Genomic DNA, 14,467 nt, shown 5'->3' with positions numbered 1-14,467 from the left:
ATGTCCCAGACCCAAGCACTGAAGGTTCGTGTGGCCCTCTTTTGCATCCTGGTGGGCATTGTGCTGGCCATGGTGGCCGTGGTGACGGACTTCTGGGCCGTGCTGAGCCCCCACATGGAGCACAACAATGCCACCTGCGAGGCAGCCCACTTCGGCCTCTGGAGGATCTGCACCACGCGCGTTCCTGTGGACGACATCGAGGACAAGAACTGTGGCGCCATCACCCTGCCTGGGGGTAACGTACCCACTCTCCAACCCGCTCTCCCCTTGGCCCTTCCCATTCCCCTGATGAGTCGCCCTTGGGAAGGAAGGCGGGTTTCTCTGCCTGGGGTCAGAGCAGCCACCAGGCCCTTCCTAAGAAGGTTGGATCTGCCTGTGGCAGCGGTACCGGTGGCTGCCGCCAGGTTGACAAATGAGGGTATTTGTCTCCAGCTTCTTCCTTCTGGCTGAGGCTCGGGGCTTTTCATCCAGAGCAGACGGCAGGCCAGGTGGGACAAGAGGCACCTGAACAGGTCTACCAGCCCCGGGGCTTCTGACCCTGGCAGCGGTCACCCATTGGTGTCCCAGCTCCATTCTCTCTTTTCCATGACAGGCAGGTGGCTCTATGTTCTCAGGCTGGAGGGACCCGGGGGCTGGTGGGTTCATTGCTGGGCTTCCAGGCAGGAGTGTAGATAGGACAGCTACAGAACTTGTGGGGGCCCATGCAGAATGAAAACACCGAGTGTCTTATTCCTATTTACGGAGAATTTCAAGTTGAGCATGAAACCAAGCACAGGCCCTTCTGTGAGCAGAGCCAGGGTGCAGGTCTCTGAAGCAGGATGTGGTCGGGCATGAGCCACCTGCTTGTCAGATCCTGGGGTCCTTCTGTACATCTCCCTCCAGTCAGACCCTTCAGAAGCACACAGCATTTCCTTGTGCTAGACTTTAAGAGTATTCCTCCATTTCCTACCAAGTGACCCAGCCATGCCACAGGTAAATTCCTGGTCAAGAATACCTGGTATTCAGAGGCAGGTAGAGTGGTGCACGCCTATAATCCCAGCAACTCGGACTTCAGTAGGTGAGGCAAAGAGGATCACAAGTTTAGGGCCAGCCTCAGCAACTTAGCAAGACCTTGTCTCAAACTAAAAGGTCAAAAGGGCAGGGGATGTAGCTCAGTAGTAAAGAACCCCTGATACAGATTCAATCCCTGTACTGGGGCCAAGGGCTGGGCGGTGGGGTAGGGAATATGTGGTATTCACGTGAAATGATCTCTTTGCAGAATAGAGATTCTGCAAACATGGAGTTCTCAGGATTCATAGCAATCAGAGCACTTGTTCGAGGAAAGAGTGCTACACAGGGAAGGGGGCTTGGGCTTGTAGCCACCACTGCTCACCACCTCCCAGGTGACTATTCAGGGAGGATGAGGTCCTTCTCAGCCTCTGCTTCCTCCTCTATAAAATACAGGTCTTGGGCTCAGCAACATAAGATCCACTTGGAGACACACTTATGAATGTGTCTCCAAGGTGGCAGTGGACCAGGGTATGTGTGACATTCCTCCTGATGCTCAGAATTATTCTATTACCTGACCACGTATTCCTGAAACCCCCGCTTCAAGGGAATTGGCGCTGAGACCCCAATGATCTTGCAGACTGGGTGTGGGGCAAAGAGCCCAAACCCCACTTCCCACTCCTGGCCTTCTTCTTCTTCCCCTCTGCTTGCTTGAGGGAGCCCCAGCCTTGCTCATCTCTGCTGAGCACCCAGAGACTCGTAAATACCCAGCTGTCTTGGAAACGCTGAGTCCCAGGGCTAAGGGCTTTGATAGGCGTGGGCATGTGCTTGAAGGGTATCACATAGCCCAGACGCCCACGTCCCTTGGCCACTGCTGCATGCTGGTAAACAGATGCATCATCTAGCCAGCTCCCTGGACAGGGCAGGGCAGGGTGAGGCAGCTTCTCCAGGGACCACACATGGGAACACACATTGTGGTCCTGTCCACCTGTCCTTGGAGGCAGCTGCCTTTTAAAGTCAGAGCAGATGAGCAAACGAGTGAGCAAGGTCCATGCAGGGAAGAGACAGACTGGCTAGAGGACCAGCCTCAGGGGACCAGCAGGCATCGCTTGGCCTTGATCCTGAGCAGTCCATCTCTTTGCCATGAATCATGTTTCCCACATTTGTGACAATGAGCACTACCTCCCCCCAGTAATCTTCCAAAGCGTGTTCCTGCCATTTTCCTGTTTTTCTCTGCAAATGGAAATTCCTTTATTTTTCCATCTGTCCTTCCTATGCTCTGGAACCACTCTTTTCTAAGTGGGGGTTGTATGCATGTGTTCTTTTATTATCAATAATAATTACAATAATGCCACACAAATGTAGCACTATGTGCCAAACACAGTTGTAGGTGCTTTATGTATATTAATTTGGGGTGACATCAGGGGAAAAAAATGACAGAATAAGAACCACCTCCCCTCAAATCTTCTTCTCCATAAAAGAAAGATAAAACAGTTTTGTTTTTTCTTTAAAAAAAAAAGGTCAAATCAATGTTTTCAGAATTGTGGCAGTCTACCGAATCTTGTAGCAACCCAGAAATTGCTTGTTCAAGAAAAATGGGTGACTCTGAGGATGAAGAGTAAGTTTTGTGGTATTTTTACTTTAACAAGGAATTTAAATAGTATTGCCTGTTTATGGGAGAGGGGACAGAATACAGCCATAGATCCTAAGGAAGCCCGGATATTGGACTTACTGAACAATAATCAGTTATTTAAAATATATTTCCCATTCCCCTTCCTCCATCTCTGTTGCAGCTTTGAAAACCAACATCTCACCATCACAGTGAAAATCAGCAGCCTGGTAGCCACTTACAGGGGACAAGAAAGGATTGAATCTCTTTCAAAGCCCTTTTCCTAGATAACTGTCATTATCTGACCTATGTGGTCATTCCCTAGAAGTCTCTACTTGCAAAGCTATCATTATGTGGCCCAACTCAGCTCATCCAGTGCAAACAGTCTATTTCTCAAGGGCATTTGTTTAAAACAATTAGAGATGATTGGTTAATATCATGGCTGCCTGAGGCTGCAGATAACAGTTGGGCCATGCAGTAGGCTATGCAAAGAACTGGAGAATGAGATGTTCAGAGGTAGCTTTGAAGAACTACAGCATAGTCCTAATAATCTAGAAGGCCATGTACAGTGCTGTGTGTATGCTCAGGAAAGATCTGCAAAGGCCCTGAATTCTCACCTCTGCCTTATCTTGAGGTTCTGTGCAAGTACAAAGTGAAGGCCAAAGCAGAGATGTAGGCTGCTTCTCTGAGTGTTTAAGCCATGCCTCAAACGTGCACAGAGCCCCTCAGTAGAGAGGGTGACGCATTTGTTCCAAGCATTTTAGGAAATCTCCGTTGACAAGCTACTAAGCTAATGGAATAGAGATTTCAGTAGTCACACATAACAAAGAATACATAGTTCACAAAATTAGTTCAGAGCAGTCACTATACTATACAATCTGATTTCCAGTGTTGCCTCATCATATTACTTAAAAAACACGAGACATAGTGGATACAGTGGCACATACCTATAATCACAGCAGCTCAGGAGGCTGAGGAAGAGCATCGCAAGTTCAAAGCCAGCCTCGGCAACTTAGCAAGGCCCTATGCAACTTACCTAGACCCTGTCTCAAAATAAAAAAGAAAATTAAAGGGTTGGGGATGTGCCTCAGAGGTTAAGTACCTCTAGTATCAATTCTTCATACCAAAAAAAGCACAAGCCACACATGTAACTAAAATGGTATGGACTGTTTGTGGGGTCAGGGAGCAGGAATGAGTCAACAGATCTCTAAGGAAGCCCAGATATTGGACTTACTGGACAAAGACTTCAAGTCAGCCATTTAAATGCATTTAAAGATTTAAAAGACTCCATATCTAAAGAACTAAAAATGAGAATGGTGTCTCATGAAATAGAGAATATCAGTAAAGAGATAAATATTATTTTCAAAGGTCCAAACAGAAATTCTGGAGTTAAAAAATGTAACAACTGAAATTTTAAAAAATTGATTATAGAGAATCAGCAAGAGATCTGAGAAGAGAAATGAAAAAAAAAATAGTGAACTTGAAAATGGATCAACCAAGATTAGCAAATGTAAGGAAAGAGAGAAAAAAAAGAACAAAGCATAATGAATAGAGCCTCGGAGAGCTGTGGAACACCATCTAAGATACCAACACGTGCATTCTGAAAGTTCCAGAAGGAAAGGAAGAGAGAGAAAGGGAATGGAACAGAAATGATTATGAAAAAATAATGGCTAGCACTCCCCAAATCAAATGAAACATTAATTTATAAATCCATGTAACTCCATGAAGCCAGAGAAATGTAAACTCAAATAGAGCTATACCTAGTCATCCCATAATCAAGCTATTGAAAGATAAAGACAAAGGGGCTGGGGTTGTGGCTCAGTGGTAGAGTGCTTGCCTAGCACGTGTGAGGCCCTGGTTCAATATTCAACACCACATAAATAAATAGATAGATAGATAGATAGATAGATAGAGATATTGTGTCCTTCTACAACTAAAAAAAATACTTAAAAAAAGATAAAGACAGAATCTTGAAAACAGAGACAACACACCACACACAAGGGATCCTTAATAAGATAGACAGTTGATTTTCCTCAAAAGCAGATAGAGACCAGAAAGCAGTGGACTGGCATACATATATTAGCTCATCTGATTTCCCCCTGAAACCTCCATGAGATCCACCACATTATTGTCATTTCATCATATAGAATATGAGGCACACCTAGGTTGAGCAAGTTCACTCAGTTATTGAGTGCAGCATCTTGTATTCACACCCAGGCCCTGTCCCTAACCTTCACCTTCTTAGTCACTACATTATACTAAGTTCAACAAACCAGCAGGCAGGTGCTCATCCTATAGGTGTTTTTCATTCTACAGGGAGAAACACTGAGCATGCCCTTTCCAGCCTAACCCTCTGACAGGCTGAATTTCAACCTTCAATTCTTGAATCCAGAGCCTCCTTGCTCTCCAGACACACCTGCCTCCACATCCTCCACTGAACAAACCCAGCTCCTAAATGCTGCTGGCCCAAGTGACCATGAGGAGTTCAGCTTATGACATGCCATGGTTTGGGGGCAGCTAGTCTAGTATAAGAAGGAGATTTCTCCAGGCCCCATTCAGCCATAGATGCTCGAGGCTCTGAGTACAGGAACTATCTGATTTTTCCACTGCCCCTAAAGAGCCTCAGAAGGAGTACTGTGTACTAGATCAACATCAGAGGTCAATTAAAATGTCTTCATAATGACAGCAGAGGCTTCCCCACGGGTCAGAAGAGATTATATGTCTGGAGGCTCCAGTGAGTCCCCAGAGAGACCATTCCGTGCTCTTACTTCTTCCAGGCTCTGCTTCCTTGGGGAAAGACAGCAGCTGCTCCAGGGCCCCAGGTGCCACATGGCCCATCTTCTCCTCCAGTCTCAGTGCAGATATTGGGGCCTCATGAAAGCACATGCACTGACCCTGAGGAATTTCAGGGGCTTCCTTCACCATCCACATGAGCCCTGGCTGGAGGCTGAGACCATAACTAGACTTTATCTGTCAAAGAGCAGTGCTCTGAAACTCGGGGACTCGGGTCTCGGGATTTCTCCAGTCTATTTTATAAAATTCTTCAGTGGAGGTGAGAGGAGACATAGGACCGAGAGACCAGCACCGGGAAGAGATGGGAACGTCCCTTACAAAAAGGATGAATGACCCTGGGAGGAACTTCCTTCCCAATCCCTGAGGCACCAGCTCCCTCTGGTTTTTCTCACACACACAAATTATTCTTACTATATTAAAGTCTCCATTAACCGGCACCAGCTACCCTAGTCCATTCTCGGTGATCGTCCAGATCATCCCGTTACTTGAGTTCACCTTGGGGTCAACGTGCCCTCTGCTCTGGTCCTTTGAGGTTGGCACGCTAGCTGGGGTTCTGTACCCCCTGTGACTCCCTGAGCCAGAATACGTGGTTGGCCAGCCCCCGCCAGCCCCCAGTGGAGACTGACAACTGAGTTCACTGTCTTCTTTGAGCACTCATCCACTTCACATTTTTCAACCACTCAGTCTTACAGAAAGAGAAATGTTAAGATCACCATAAGCCATTTATGGAGAGAAAGGAGACGGGAGGAACCTCAGAATCCTAACTCTTCCCGGATCCTCCTCTTGGCCGCTGGGCTCGGTGCGCACTTGATCAGAAGCACCTGCGTCTGTGGAGGCCCGAGCTTTGCTCAGGAGTGATGGAAGTTGGGGTAGGGGTGGAGAGAAAGGTGGGCAGGAAAGCTCGGAATCTGCTGTCTGGGCCAGACTGTCCCTGTCCCTTCCCCCAACTCCTTACCTTGACCCAGTGAGCTACTCACGGCCTCTTTGGATGTCCTTCCTTTTCAAGGTGTCCTCGATGTGCAGTTTCCCAAATACCACCGACCCGGACCAAGGGGCACAGGTGGGGAAAGCAAGGTCACAGCTGGGGCTGCCACCTGACAGCACCCTGGGCCCTCCTTGAGTGACACTGGCAGCTGCCTGACTTGGCTTGTCCCAACTGAGGCCTGGGTCTGGTGTGTCCACTCCACCTCTGGGGGCCGTCAGGGACCATGCAGGGGCCTGTGGTTCCCCTCAGGCAGCCACACAGTCCTGCATGATGTTCCTCCCAGGTCCAGGGTAGAGGACACTGGCCTTCTTCATGGGCCAAGTCCAGGGGAGGAGGGGGATCATCCCATCCACCCTTGGGCCCACAGTGCAGTCCCATCAGAGAGAAGCTGAGGCTTCCAAAACCCTGAGAGGGGATCCCACCCGCTGGGCGCCCTGTTCCCTCCACCCGCTGTGAGGGCATTTAATAGAGGAGAAGAGGGAGAGGAGAGACGTGGGCCTGGACCACCCGAGGAAGACGTAGAGCTCACAGCCTGGTGCCTGCAGACAGGCCCAGCCCAGGGTGCACGGCTTGGTTTTCATCCTACACATGCAATGGTCCCCGTCCACCCCGAGTGGACCTGGGGTTTATCTGTGGGGTTGGCTCCTGAATGCTTCCTGGGAAAGTCACCTCAGAAACCCAGAAGGACCAAAGAGCTACGCGCAGCCAGACTCTGGAGGCGGCCTTTAGCTCACCACCCCCACGCGTGGAGAGAGAGTGGCCGGGGAGGCAGCTGACCGTGAAACACTTGAATCCAGTCAATCCTCCACGGAGCGTTCTTAATGACATCTGAAATGGGCTCTTAAGAGACAAAAAAAAAAAGAAAGAAGGGTTCCTTTTGTCCGGAGGGAGACCCAGGGAGACTGGTGACATAGCATGAGCCATTTTGAAGCAGCAATGCCAGAAAATCCATGGCTTATAATCTGAAAAATGTAAGAGGTTTGCATTATGCTCTAAAATAGCAGTGACGCTGTGAGGGAGAAAGGAGCAGCACCGATTCTGACCTCGTGGCTGGCCGCGAGGAACCCCAGGTAACTCGTTCAAAAGGAAAATGACTTAAATATAGAAGCTGGTGGAGAAAGGCCGTTTACTGCCAGGAACATCTACCGCTGCTAAACCAGACCCCATCCCCGGGTGTTGCCTCCTTCCTCGACCTCAGGAGAGGCTGCAACCCTGACTTTGGAGGACAGGAAAAGGGTAGGAGGACACAGGATTAAGTGGCAGTAAAGCCATGCCTTTGGCAGCTCCTAGGGCACATTCCTAGAAGAAAGAGCATCCTTCTCCTTGTGACCAACCCAATGTAGCCTGGAGGTGAAGCCGTGAATTCACAAAGTAGATGTATGTCATTTAAACCAAAGACAGAGGCAACGTTCAATGAAGGGCCTCACACAGATAAACAGCAACCTAATTGAGTTTTTTTTTTTTTTTTAAGAATTATAAACTAATACAAAATAACTCATTTGTCTATTCCCTAAATCTGGAGTAAAGGTAAGCAAGAGGACTCTACTTCATGCCGTATCTAGTTAGGAGAGAGGAGAGACTAAAAGAGAAAAATAAAAGTGAAACTATAGTTAAAATCAGCAAGAATTTCTTTGTGCTGAACCCCTCGTCCTGCCTCCCAATCAGATCCAGATTTGGGGTGTCCACAGACCTTCTGTGGCTTTTACGACAATGCTCAGGTAGAGCAAGTAGCTTGCCAGGGCAGGTTTTGTCTGGCCTGCCACACAAGCACGGTTCCTGAAGGTCTAAGGAAATGACATGAGGGTCACATTCAGCTCTCACGTTCCTGCCTGGGTCCAGGTTCATCCTGACAGTCACTCAGAAAAACCCTCTGCTAGAATTTTTAGAGGCCAGAACAGGGGTTCCCAACTTGGCTGAGCATCAGAATCTCCTGGAAAGCTTTTGAAAAGCCTGCTTCCCAGGTACCCCTGTGAATCTGGGTGGGCCTGGATTCTGATAAGAAACCCATATTTTGGGTTAATACAAGGTTTCTTGGCTATTGACATTTGGGGGCTGGATAATTCTAGGTTGTGGGGGTCTGTCCTCTGCATTGTGGGGTGTCCTGCAGCATCCCCTGGCTTCCAGATGCCAAGAGCCCCCTCCCCACACCACAGTGTCTCCAGGCCTTGCCCAGTGTCCCCAGGGTGAGGCGCTGCTTGGCTGAGAACGGCTGGTTGGTCCTGTGCCCTGTTCCCCGATGAATGACAGACCTGGGCCCCAGCCTGTTGGCCTGATGAGGCTCAGCAGCACATGCTCCCTGTCCCGTCCACTCCTTTGGCCTTTGCTTCCTGAGGCTCTCCCGGCTGCTTATGCAACCCCATTGTCCTGCTGAAAGGGTGTTCTAAGGGTCGGGGGAACAAATTTTGACCCAGCAGATTGACACCACCTTCTCTCAGCCAGACCTCCATTTGCTACTGGTCTTTCCTCCCAACTCACTAGCGTCTTCCTCCTTTCAGAGAAGAACTGTTCCTACTTCAGGCATTTCAACCCCGGTGAGAGCTCAGAGATCTTCGAATTCACCACTCAGAAGGGTGAGGCCTTGGAAGCCGGCGGGGGGGGGGGGGGGGGGGCAGGGGGGACACTATGTCACATGCTGCTGAGCCAGGATGTCATCTGGCAGAAAAGCGCTGATGAGAAGCAGCCCTGGCCTGGCATGTTTGAACGGCAGCCTTGCCGTCTCCCATGCCAGGGAACTGCAAGAGCCGTTTTCCTATCCAGGGGCCCAAGCACATTTGTCAGAGCTGGGGACAGTTGGGGACAGTTCCTGGGAGGCTCTATGTTGCCGCAGGAACACACTTTCCAAAAGATCCCAGGAAACAGGACAAGTGCCCACAGTCCCAGGAAGCTCTCTGCGGTGGGAATCCCTGGGACTCCCCCTCGCTAAGGGATCCCCCAGGACTGGGAGGAACGTCAGGCCCTGGATCCATGGAGCTCAGGGCCACGCTACCGTCAGGGCACAGCAGGCCCGCGAGTGCGCATGCCCACACAGACATACATGACAGATGCCCATGCGGGACACACTCACACACACACTGACGGATCCTCGCACATGGGGCACACTCACATGTACACACACAGAGCCTCACACGTGGAACACACCGTACACTGACAGACCCTCACACTAACCACTAGGTTACCCCACCATACCCTCACACACATGCTAGGCCACCCCACACTCTGTCACTCCGTCATCCTCCTGGGGTCCCTGGAGGATCCTGTACAGACCACCCACCTCAGTGCCTCCTTCTGCCTGTCACTCAGAGGAGGTTTCTGCTCCATCTATAAAGCCTCTGGCCATGTGCCTCCTGTCCTCCTTTGGAGGCCTCCGTCCTGGGGAGAGCCCCGTAATTTAGTGCACGGCAAGACTCGGGGTGAACAAGTCCTGTGACCATCTGGCCACACCCCTTCCCCTCGTGCGACCGTGAGTGAGTGAGCCTCTCGGCCAGGTGTGGAACAAGAACGGTCACAGAGCTGGCTAAAGGTCCAGCCAGCGGTGGCGAAGCGCTGGGGATGCAGCCCAGGTCTGAGCTGCTCTGTTTCGCAGAATACAGCATCTCCGCGGCCGCCATCGCCATCTTCAGCCTCGGCTTCATCATCGTGGGCACCATCTGCGCACTTCTGTCCTTCCGGAAAAAGCGGGACTACCTGCTGAGGCCAGCGTCCATGTTCTACGCCTTTGCAGGTACATGGGGCTCCTGCCCTTGCCCGGGTGGGACCACTCTGTCCCAATCATGGAGCAGCCCCGCTTGGCTCCTGCCTACCGCAGGGCTTGAGGGGGACCATTCCCCAGCTCCATGCGGGAGCACCTTGGTGGGGGCCTCGGAGACCCCAGGAGGGTTGGCAGGGAGAAAGCTTTTGCTATTTCATCTATTTTTCACAATGACACTATCCTCAAGACACTGAGGAGACTTCCCAGGGCGCCATTAGCAAAAGAAGGAAGGAAAAGTGGTCATCTGGCCAGCCTGCTCAGGGAGGCGGGAATTGCAGGGTAGAGGGTGGCGGGCGGATGGGTCACTTTTGCAGGTTCCTCCCCACCCAGGGCAAGGTCACTGCCTTCCCCGCCAAGCAATAGGCTGGGGTGGCAGCAGGAGTGCCCTGGGACCCTGAGAGGCCCTGGCTCTGTCCCCAGGGCTCTGCATCTTTGTCTCGGTGGAGGTCATGCGGCAGTCGGTGAAGCGCATGATTGACAGTGAGGACACCGTCTGGATCGAGTACTACTACTCCTGGTCCTTTGCATGCGCCTGTGCCGCCTTCGTCCTGCTCTTCCTTGGCGGCCTTGCCCTCCTGCTCTTCTCCCTGCCTCGAATGCCCCAGAACCCCTGGGAGTCCTGCATGGATGCTGAGCCGGAGCACTAGGCCTCGGAAAGCTGAGCTCCAGCCCAGAAACTTCCAGAGAGGAGGTGGGAGTTTCATTTCTGCCCTGTTCCCCTCTGCCCCGTTCTGTGACTGTCACGGGCTGCGTCCTCTCTCTGAACTTGTCTCTGGGTTGTGACAAGCTTCTGTGCCAACAGAGCAAATGGACGTGAGCCCAGCCCTGCCCAGGATCAGAGAGAACAGGGCCAGCAGGTGCACGGGTGTTTGGAGGGACCCAACTGTTCAGCAAAGACCAAGGTTGTCCTGCTGGGCCAGTTGTCTTTAAAAACCCTACAAGGACACCCTCTGCTCATTTACCAGGTCTAGGAGTCACCTGTGTAAAAAGCCAGCCCCCCTCTCCTTGGTGACAAGGTACACCCTTTTCAGTGAACTGAACATCCCTCCTTGGCTTCCAGGAGCCCTGACTCGTAGAATCTGACTGTTGTTTGAAATAAAAACTCTCAGAAAACTCACTCTTTCCTTGCGCCTTGCACAGCAACAGCTTGGATTCCTGATCACAACCCAGGGGCCCCGAACCTGGAGGGGAAAGGAAGGCGTGTCTCGGTGATGTTGGGGACATTTGGGAGGAGGGGTGGGCATGAGGGGGAAACCAACAACGGCTGGGAGGTTCTGAGTTCCACCTTGTATCTCTGGGCTCTGGGGATTGATTGGGACGAAACTGGAAACCCTCTGACTAGGCGAGGGTGTTAAAAATAGGTGGGGTTATTTCTAGAGTCCGGCACGACAAGCATCCAGGGCCACCATGGTGCTGAAGCAGCACAGCCACTGGGCTCTGGTTTCTGATGCCAGATTTTTGTTGCAAAGAACATCAGGAAGCAGGGCTTAGCAGTTAGACACTTAGGGCCGCCTGGAGTGCCACCATTTGAGTGCTTCTGCCTCCCCAAACCCCGCTGTACTCACCCAGGCTTCAGAAACAGAAGTCAGACGTGGCCGGCGGATAAGATCCTCACACTCTTCGTGGGGGACACCAGAGGACCGTCTGGAGCTGGTTCTTCTATGACTGGGGTTGGCAGACCTCAGCCTGTGGGCAAACCTGGCTCCCTGTCCCTTGTGTGGTCTGCAAGCTATGAGTGGTTTTTACAGCTTTAGATGATAGAGGAAGGAGGAGGAGGAGGAAGAGGAGGAGGAGGAGAAGAAATGATAAATATCATCTCGTGATATGTGAAAATTATATGAAATTCAAATTGGTGTCCATAAATAAAATCGTATTGGCACACAGCCACACCCATTCCCATGGGCACACAATGTAGCTGCTTTTTTCACAATAGCAGCCTTGAGTAAATTCATCAGAGCTGTTTTGGCTGCAAAACTAAAAATACTTGCTCTTCAGTCCTTTATGGAAAATGCTGACCCTTGTTCTGGTCATCGCGCCCCCCTTAGACGGATTATTAACCCCTCACCATTCCCATCTATCAAAGACATTTGTTTATTCTTTCACTGCACCTCGGCCTAGAACAACCTAGAAGGGAGGATCACAAGTCTGGAAGGCACCTGGGTAGTGGCCACAGTGGGGTTTGTGAAGAGTCCTCTCTGATGTCTCAGGGGCTGAGCTGGACTTGGAGGGGTGTCTGAGGAGCCTGAGGGGGCCAGCATCAGCCCACCCTGCTCCGCAGTTAGGGATGGAGCAGAAAGTCTGACCCACGATTAGGAAATCTGAAAAAAGTCCAAGAGAACCTGGGGGTGTACCGTGCAATGCAGAGAATCAAAGCCTTGGGAACCCGGAGGGTGCGCCCTGCAGACACCAGCCCGAGGCTGCCGCAGCTGGCTCCATCCCACAGCCAACAGCAGGAAACTGACCGCAAAATGCAAAGATGGACTCCGAGAGCTGACCTGCTCCTGGTGGAGGAGAAGAACAGGGAAGCGGAAGTCCTAACCACCCCGGAGCCGGGCACAGTGCATGAGCAAGGGGAAAACGTCCCACAGACAGCCGTCTGGAAGGCCCACAGCTCCCTCATTCTTATCTGACGGTTAGCAGAGCCAGAGTGTATGCTTTTCACATTGCCACGCGATGCCTGTGCTTCTGACCTCTGAATGAAACATCCATGGAACACAGACCATCTGGCTGCCCTGAGTTTTCGCTCCTTTGAGACAGGCTTCTGAGCACCGGAAACAAGATGCAGATGAAAGGGTCGGAGGGCAACTGCCAGACAGCCACGCATGGTGGCACCCACACCAGCCTCCACCGAGGAAAAGACAATGCAGCAAAGCAGAAAGGAGCCTCGTGCCAGCAAGCAAACCAACCAACCCAAACCAACCAACCGGGAGGCAAACGACCCCAGCCTGCCCACCGCTGCTCGCCAGGGGGCATCTGCAGCGGGCAGCTGGTCAGTCTTGGGCCTAGTTAACTGAAGGCCCAACCAAGTCCCACTCTGAGGGCCCAACTAGAAACCAGAGCAGTACGTTCCAATATGTGCTGAGCCTCGGAAACACGGGGCATCTCATTTCTTTCATGTGGGAATTGAATGGCCACCGAACCCTGGTATTCCATACCCCTGTCTCAGCATTTCCATCTCCGCCATCTTCCTTCCCTGAAGTATGGAAGGTAATCGAGCCACGGTGGGCAATTCCGTCACCAAGGTGAATGAGGTTTGAGAATTTTTAAAAAGTTTTTAAATTTTTAAAATGTAATTAAAAAGTTAATTTTAAAAAATGTTAACAAAACTACCATCTTAATCATCTCTAAGTGTACAATTCAGTGAATTCCACCTGCTTAATTGCAAAACCACTATCCATCTTTTCATCTTCCCAAACTAAAACTCTACCCGTTAAGCAAGAATGCTCCATGTACCCTCTTCCAGCTCCTGGCACCCACCATCCACATTCCACCTCTAGGGATCTCTAGGGGAAACTGAGGATCAGAGAAGGCTTTCTTACTGCCACCATAAGTTAGGACCCAAACTGCAGCTTCCCACCTGTCTGACCAGGATCCCTTACCAATGCTCAATGGGTCTCCGCCCACGTACTAGGGGTAGGAAAGGGACAAAGGTGTCTTACTCTCTTTGGCCTTCCCAAGAGCTTGGCTTGAAATTTCAAGGATCTCTGTACCTTTATTTTTAATTTCTAGCTGCCCCATCAAGGAGGGCAAAAGATTTAACCATCTTCCATTACAGTATTTCCCCTGCCAATGAGACTTGTCCTATGTTGACCAGATATTTTATTTACAAATTCATTTCTAATTTATACCCTGCCGCTTTTAGGAAAGATCAGAGTGGAGACAAGGCATGCATAAACCCAGGATGTGGAGCGTTATCTACTAAGTGATGGCTGGAGTCGGGTGGGATGCAGCCTCCCGGGCCTCCCCAGCCTCCATTTCATAGTCTTACTGAACCGCAGCCACTAAGTCTGTCAATTAATCCCCACGCAGGCCACTCACTGATCCTATGCGGCCAAGAAAGTTAATTAAGAGAATTTCCGTGGTGAGGAGCAAGGCTTCTGTTCTTTTGACTTTGTCCCCTACGAGACTTTTTGCCTGAGTGTGAAGGAGCTGACTTGTTGGGCATCTTCATTGTGAGCTTTGGCTTGTTGCTCTCTACGCACGAAGTGGTCCCCGATGGGAAATTTGTCTGCAAAGCCACCACCTGGGAGCTCTTGGCTGAGAGCTGAAGGAGCTCAGAAAACACATTTCCAAGTCCCCCACTTGAACAGCAGACCCGCCTCTCCCCACCAGCCATGCCTGGCAG

The 14,467-nt window shown here is 50.9% G+C and overlaps 1 protein-coding gene across 1 annotated transcript; it reads left to right on the top strand.

The window, feature by feature from the left end:
• Positions 1–10,769, top strand: Cacng1 (calcium voltage-gated channel auxiliary subunit gamma 1). The gene is made up of 4 exons (XM_027946332.2): positions 1–235; positions 8,870–8,944; positions 9,958–10,095; positions 10,543–10,769. The coding sequence occupies exons 1-4, from the start codon at positions 1–3 to the stop codon at positions 10,767–10,769; spliced, it is 675 nt and encodes a 224-aa protein (XP_027802133.1).
• The last annotated feature ends 3,698 nt before the right edge of the window (positions 10,770–14,467 follow it).

Source organism: Marmota flaviventris, chromosome 17, assembly GCF_047511675.1.
Source record: "Marmota flaviventris isolate mMarFla1 chromosome 17, mMarFla1.hap1, whole genome shotgun sequence".
Lineage (NCBI taxonomy): Eukaryota > Metazoa > Chordata > Mammalia > Rodentia > Sciuridae > Marmota > Marmota flaviventris.
This window is presented reverse-complemented; position numbering and strand designations above follow the sequence as displayed.

Bases quoted from the DNA above. Each gene is read 5' to 3' on its own strand.
- Cacng1 (XM_027946332.2), top strand. From the start codon at position 1: ATGTCCCAGACCCAAGCACTGAAGGTTCGTGTGGCCCTCTTTTGCATC. The intron at 236-8,869 runs GTAACGTACCCA...TCCTCCTTTCAG, and splicing joins CGCCATCACCCTGCCTGGGG to AGAAGAACTGTTCCTACTTC. The intron at 10,096-10,542 runs GTACATGGGGCT...CTCTGTCCCCAG, and splicing joins CATGTTCTACGCCTTTGCAG to GGCTCTGCATCTTTGTCTCG.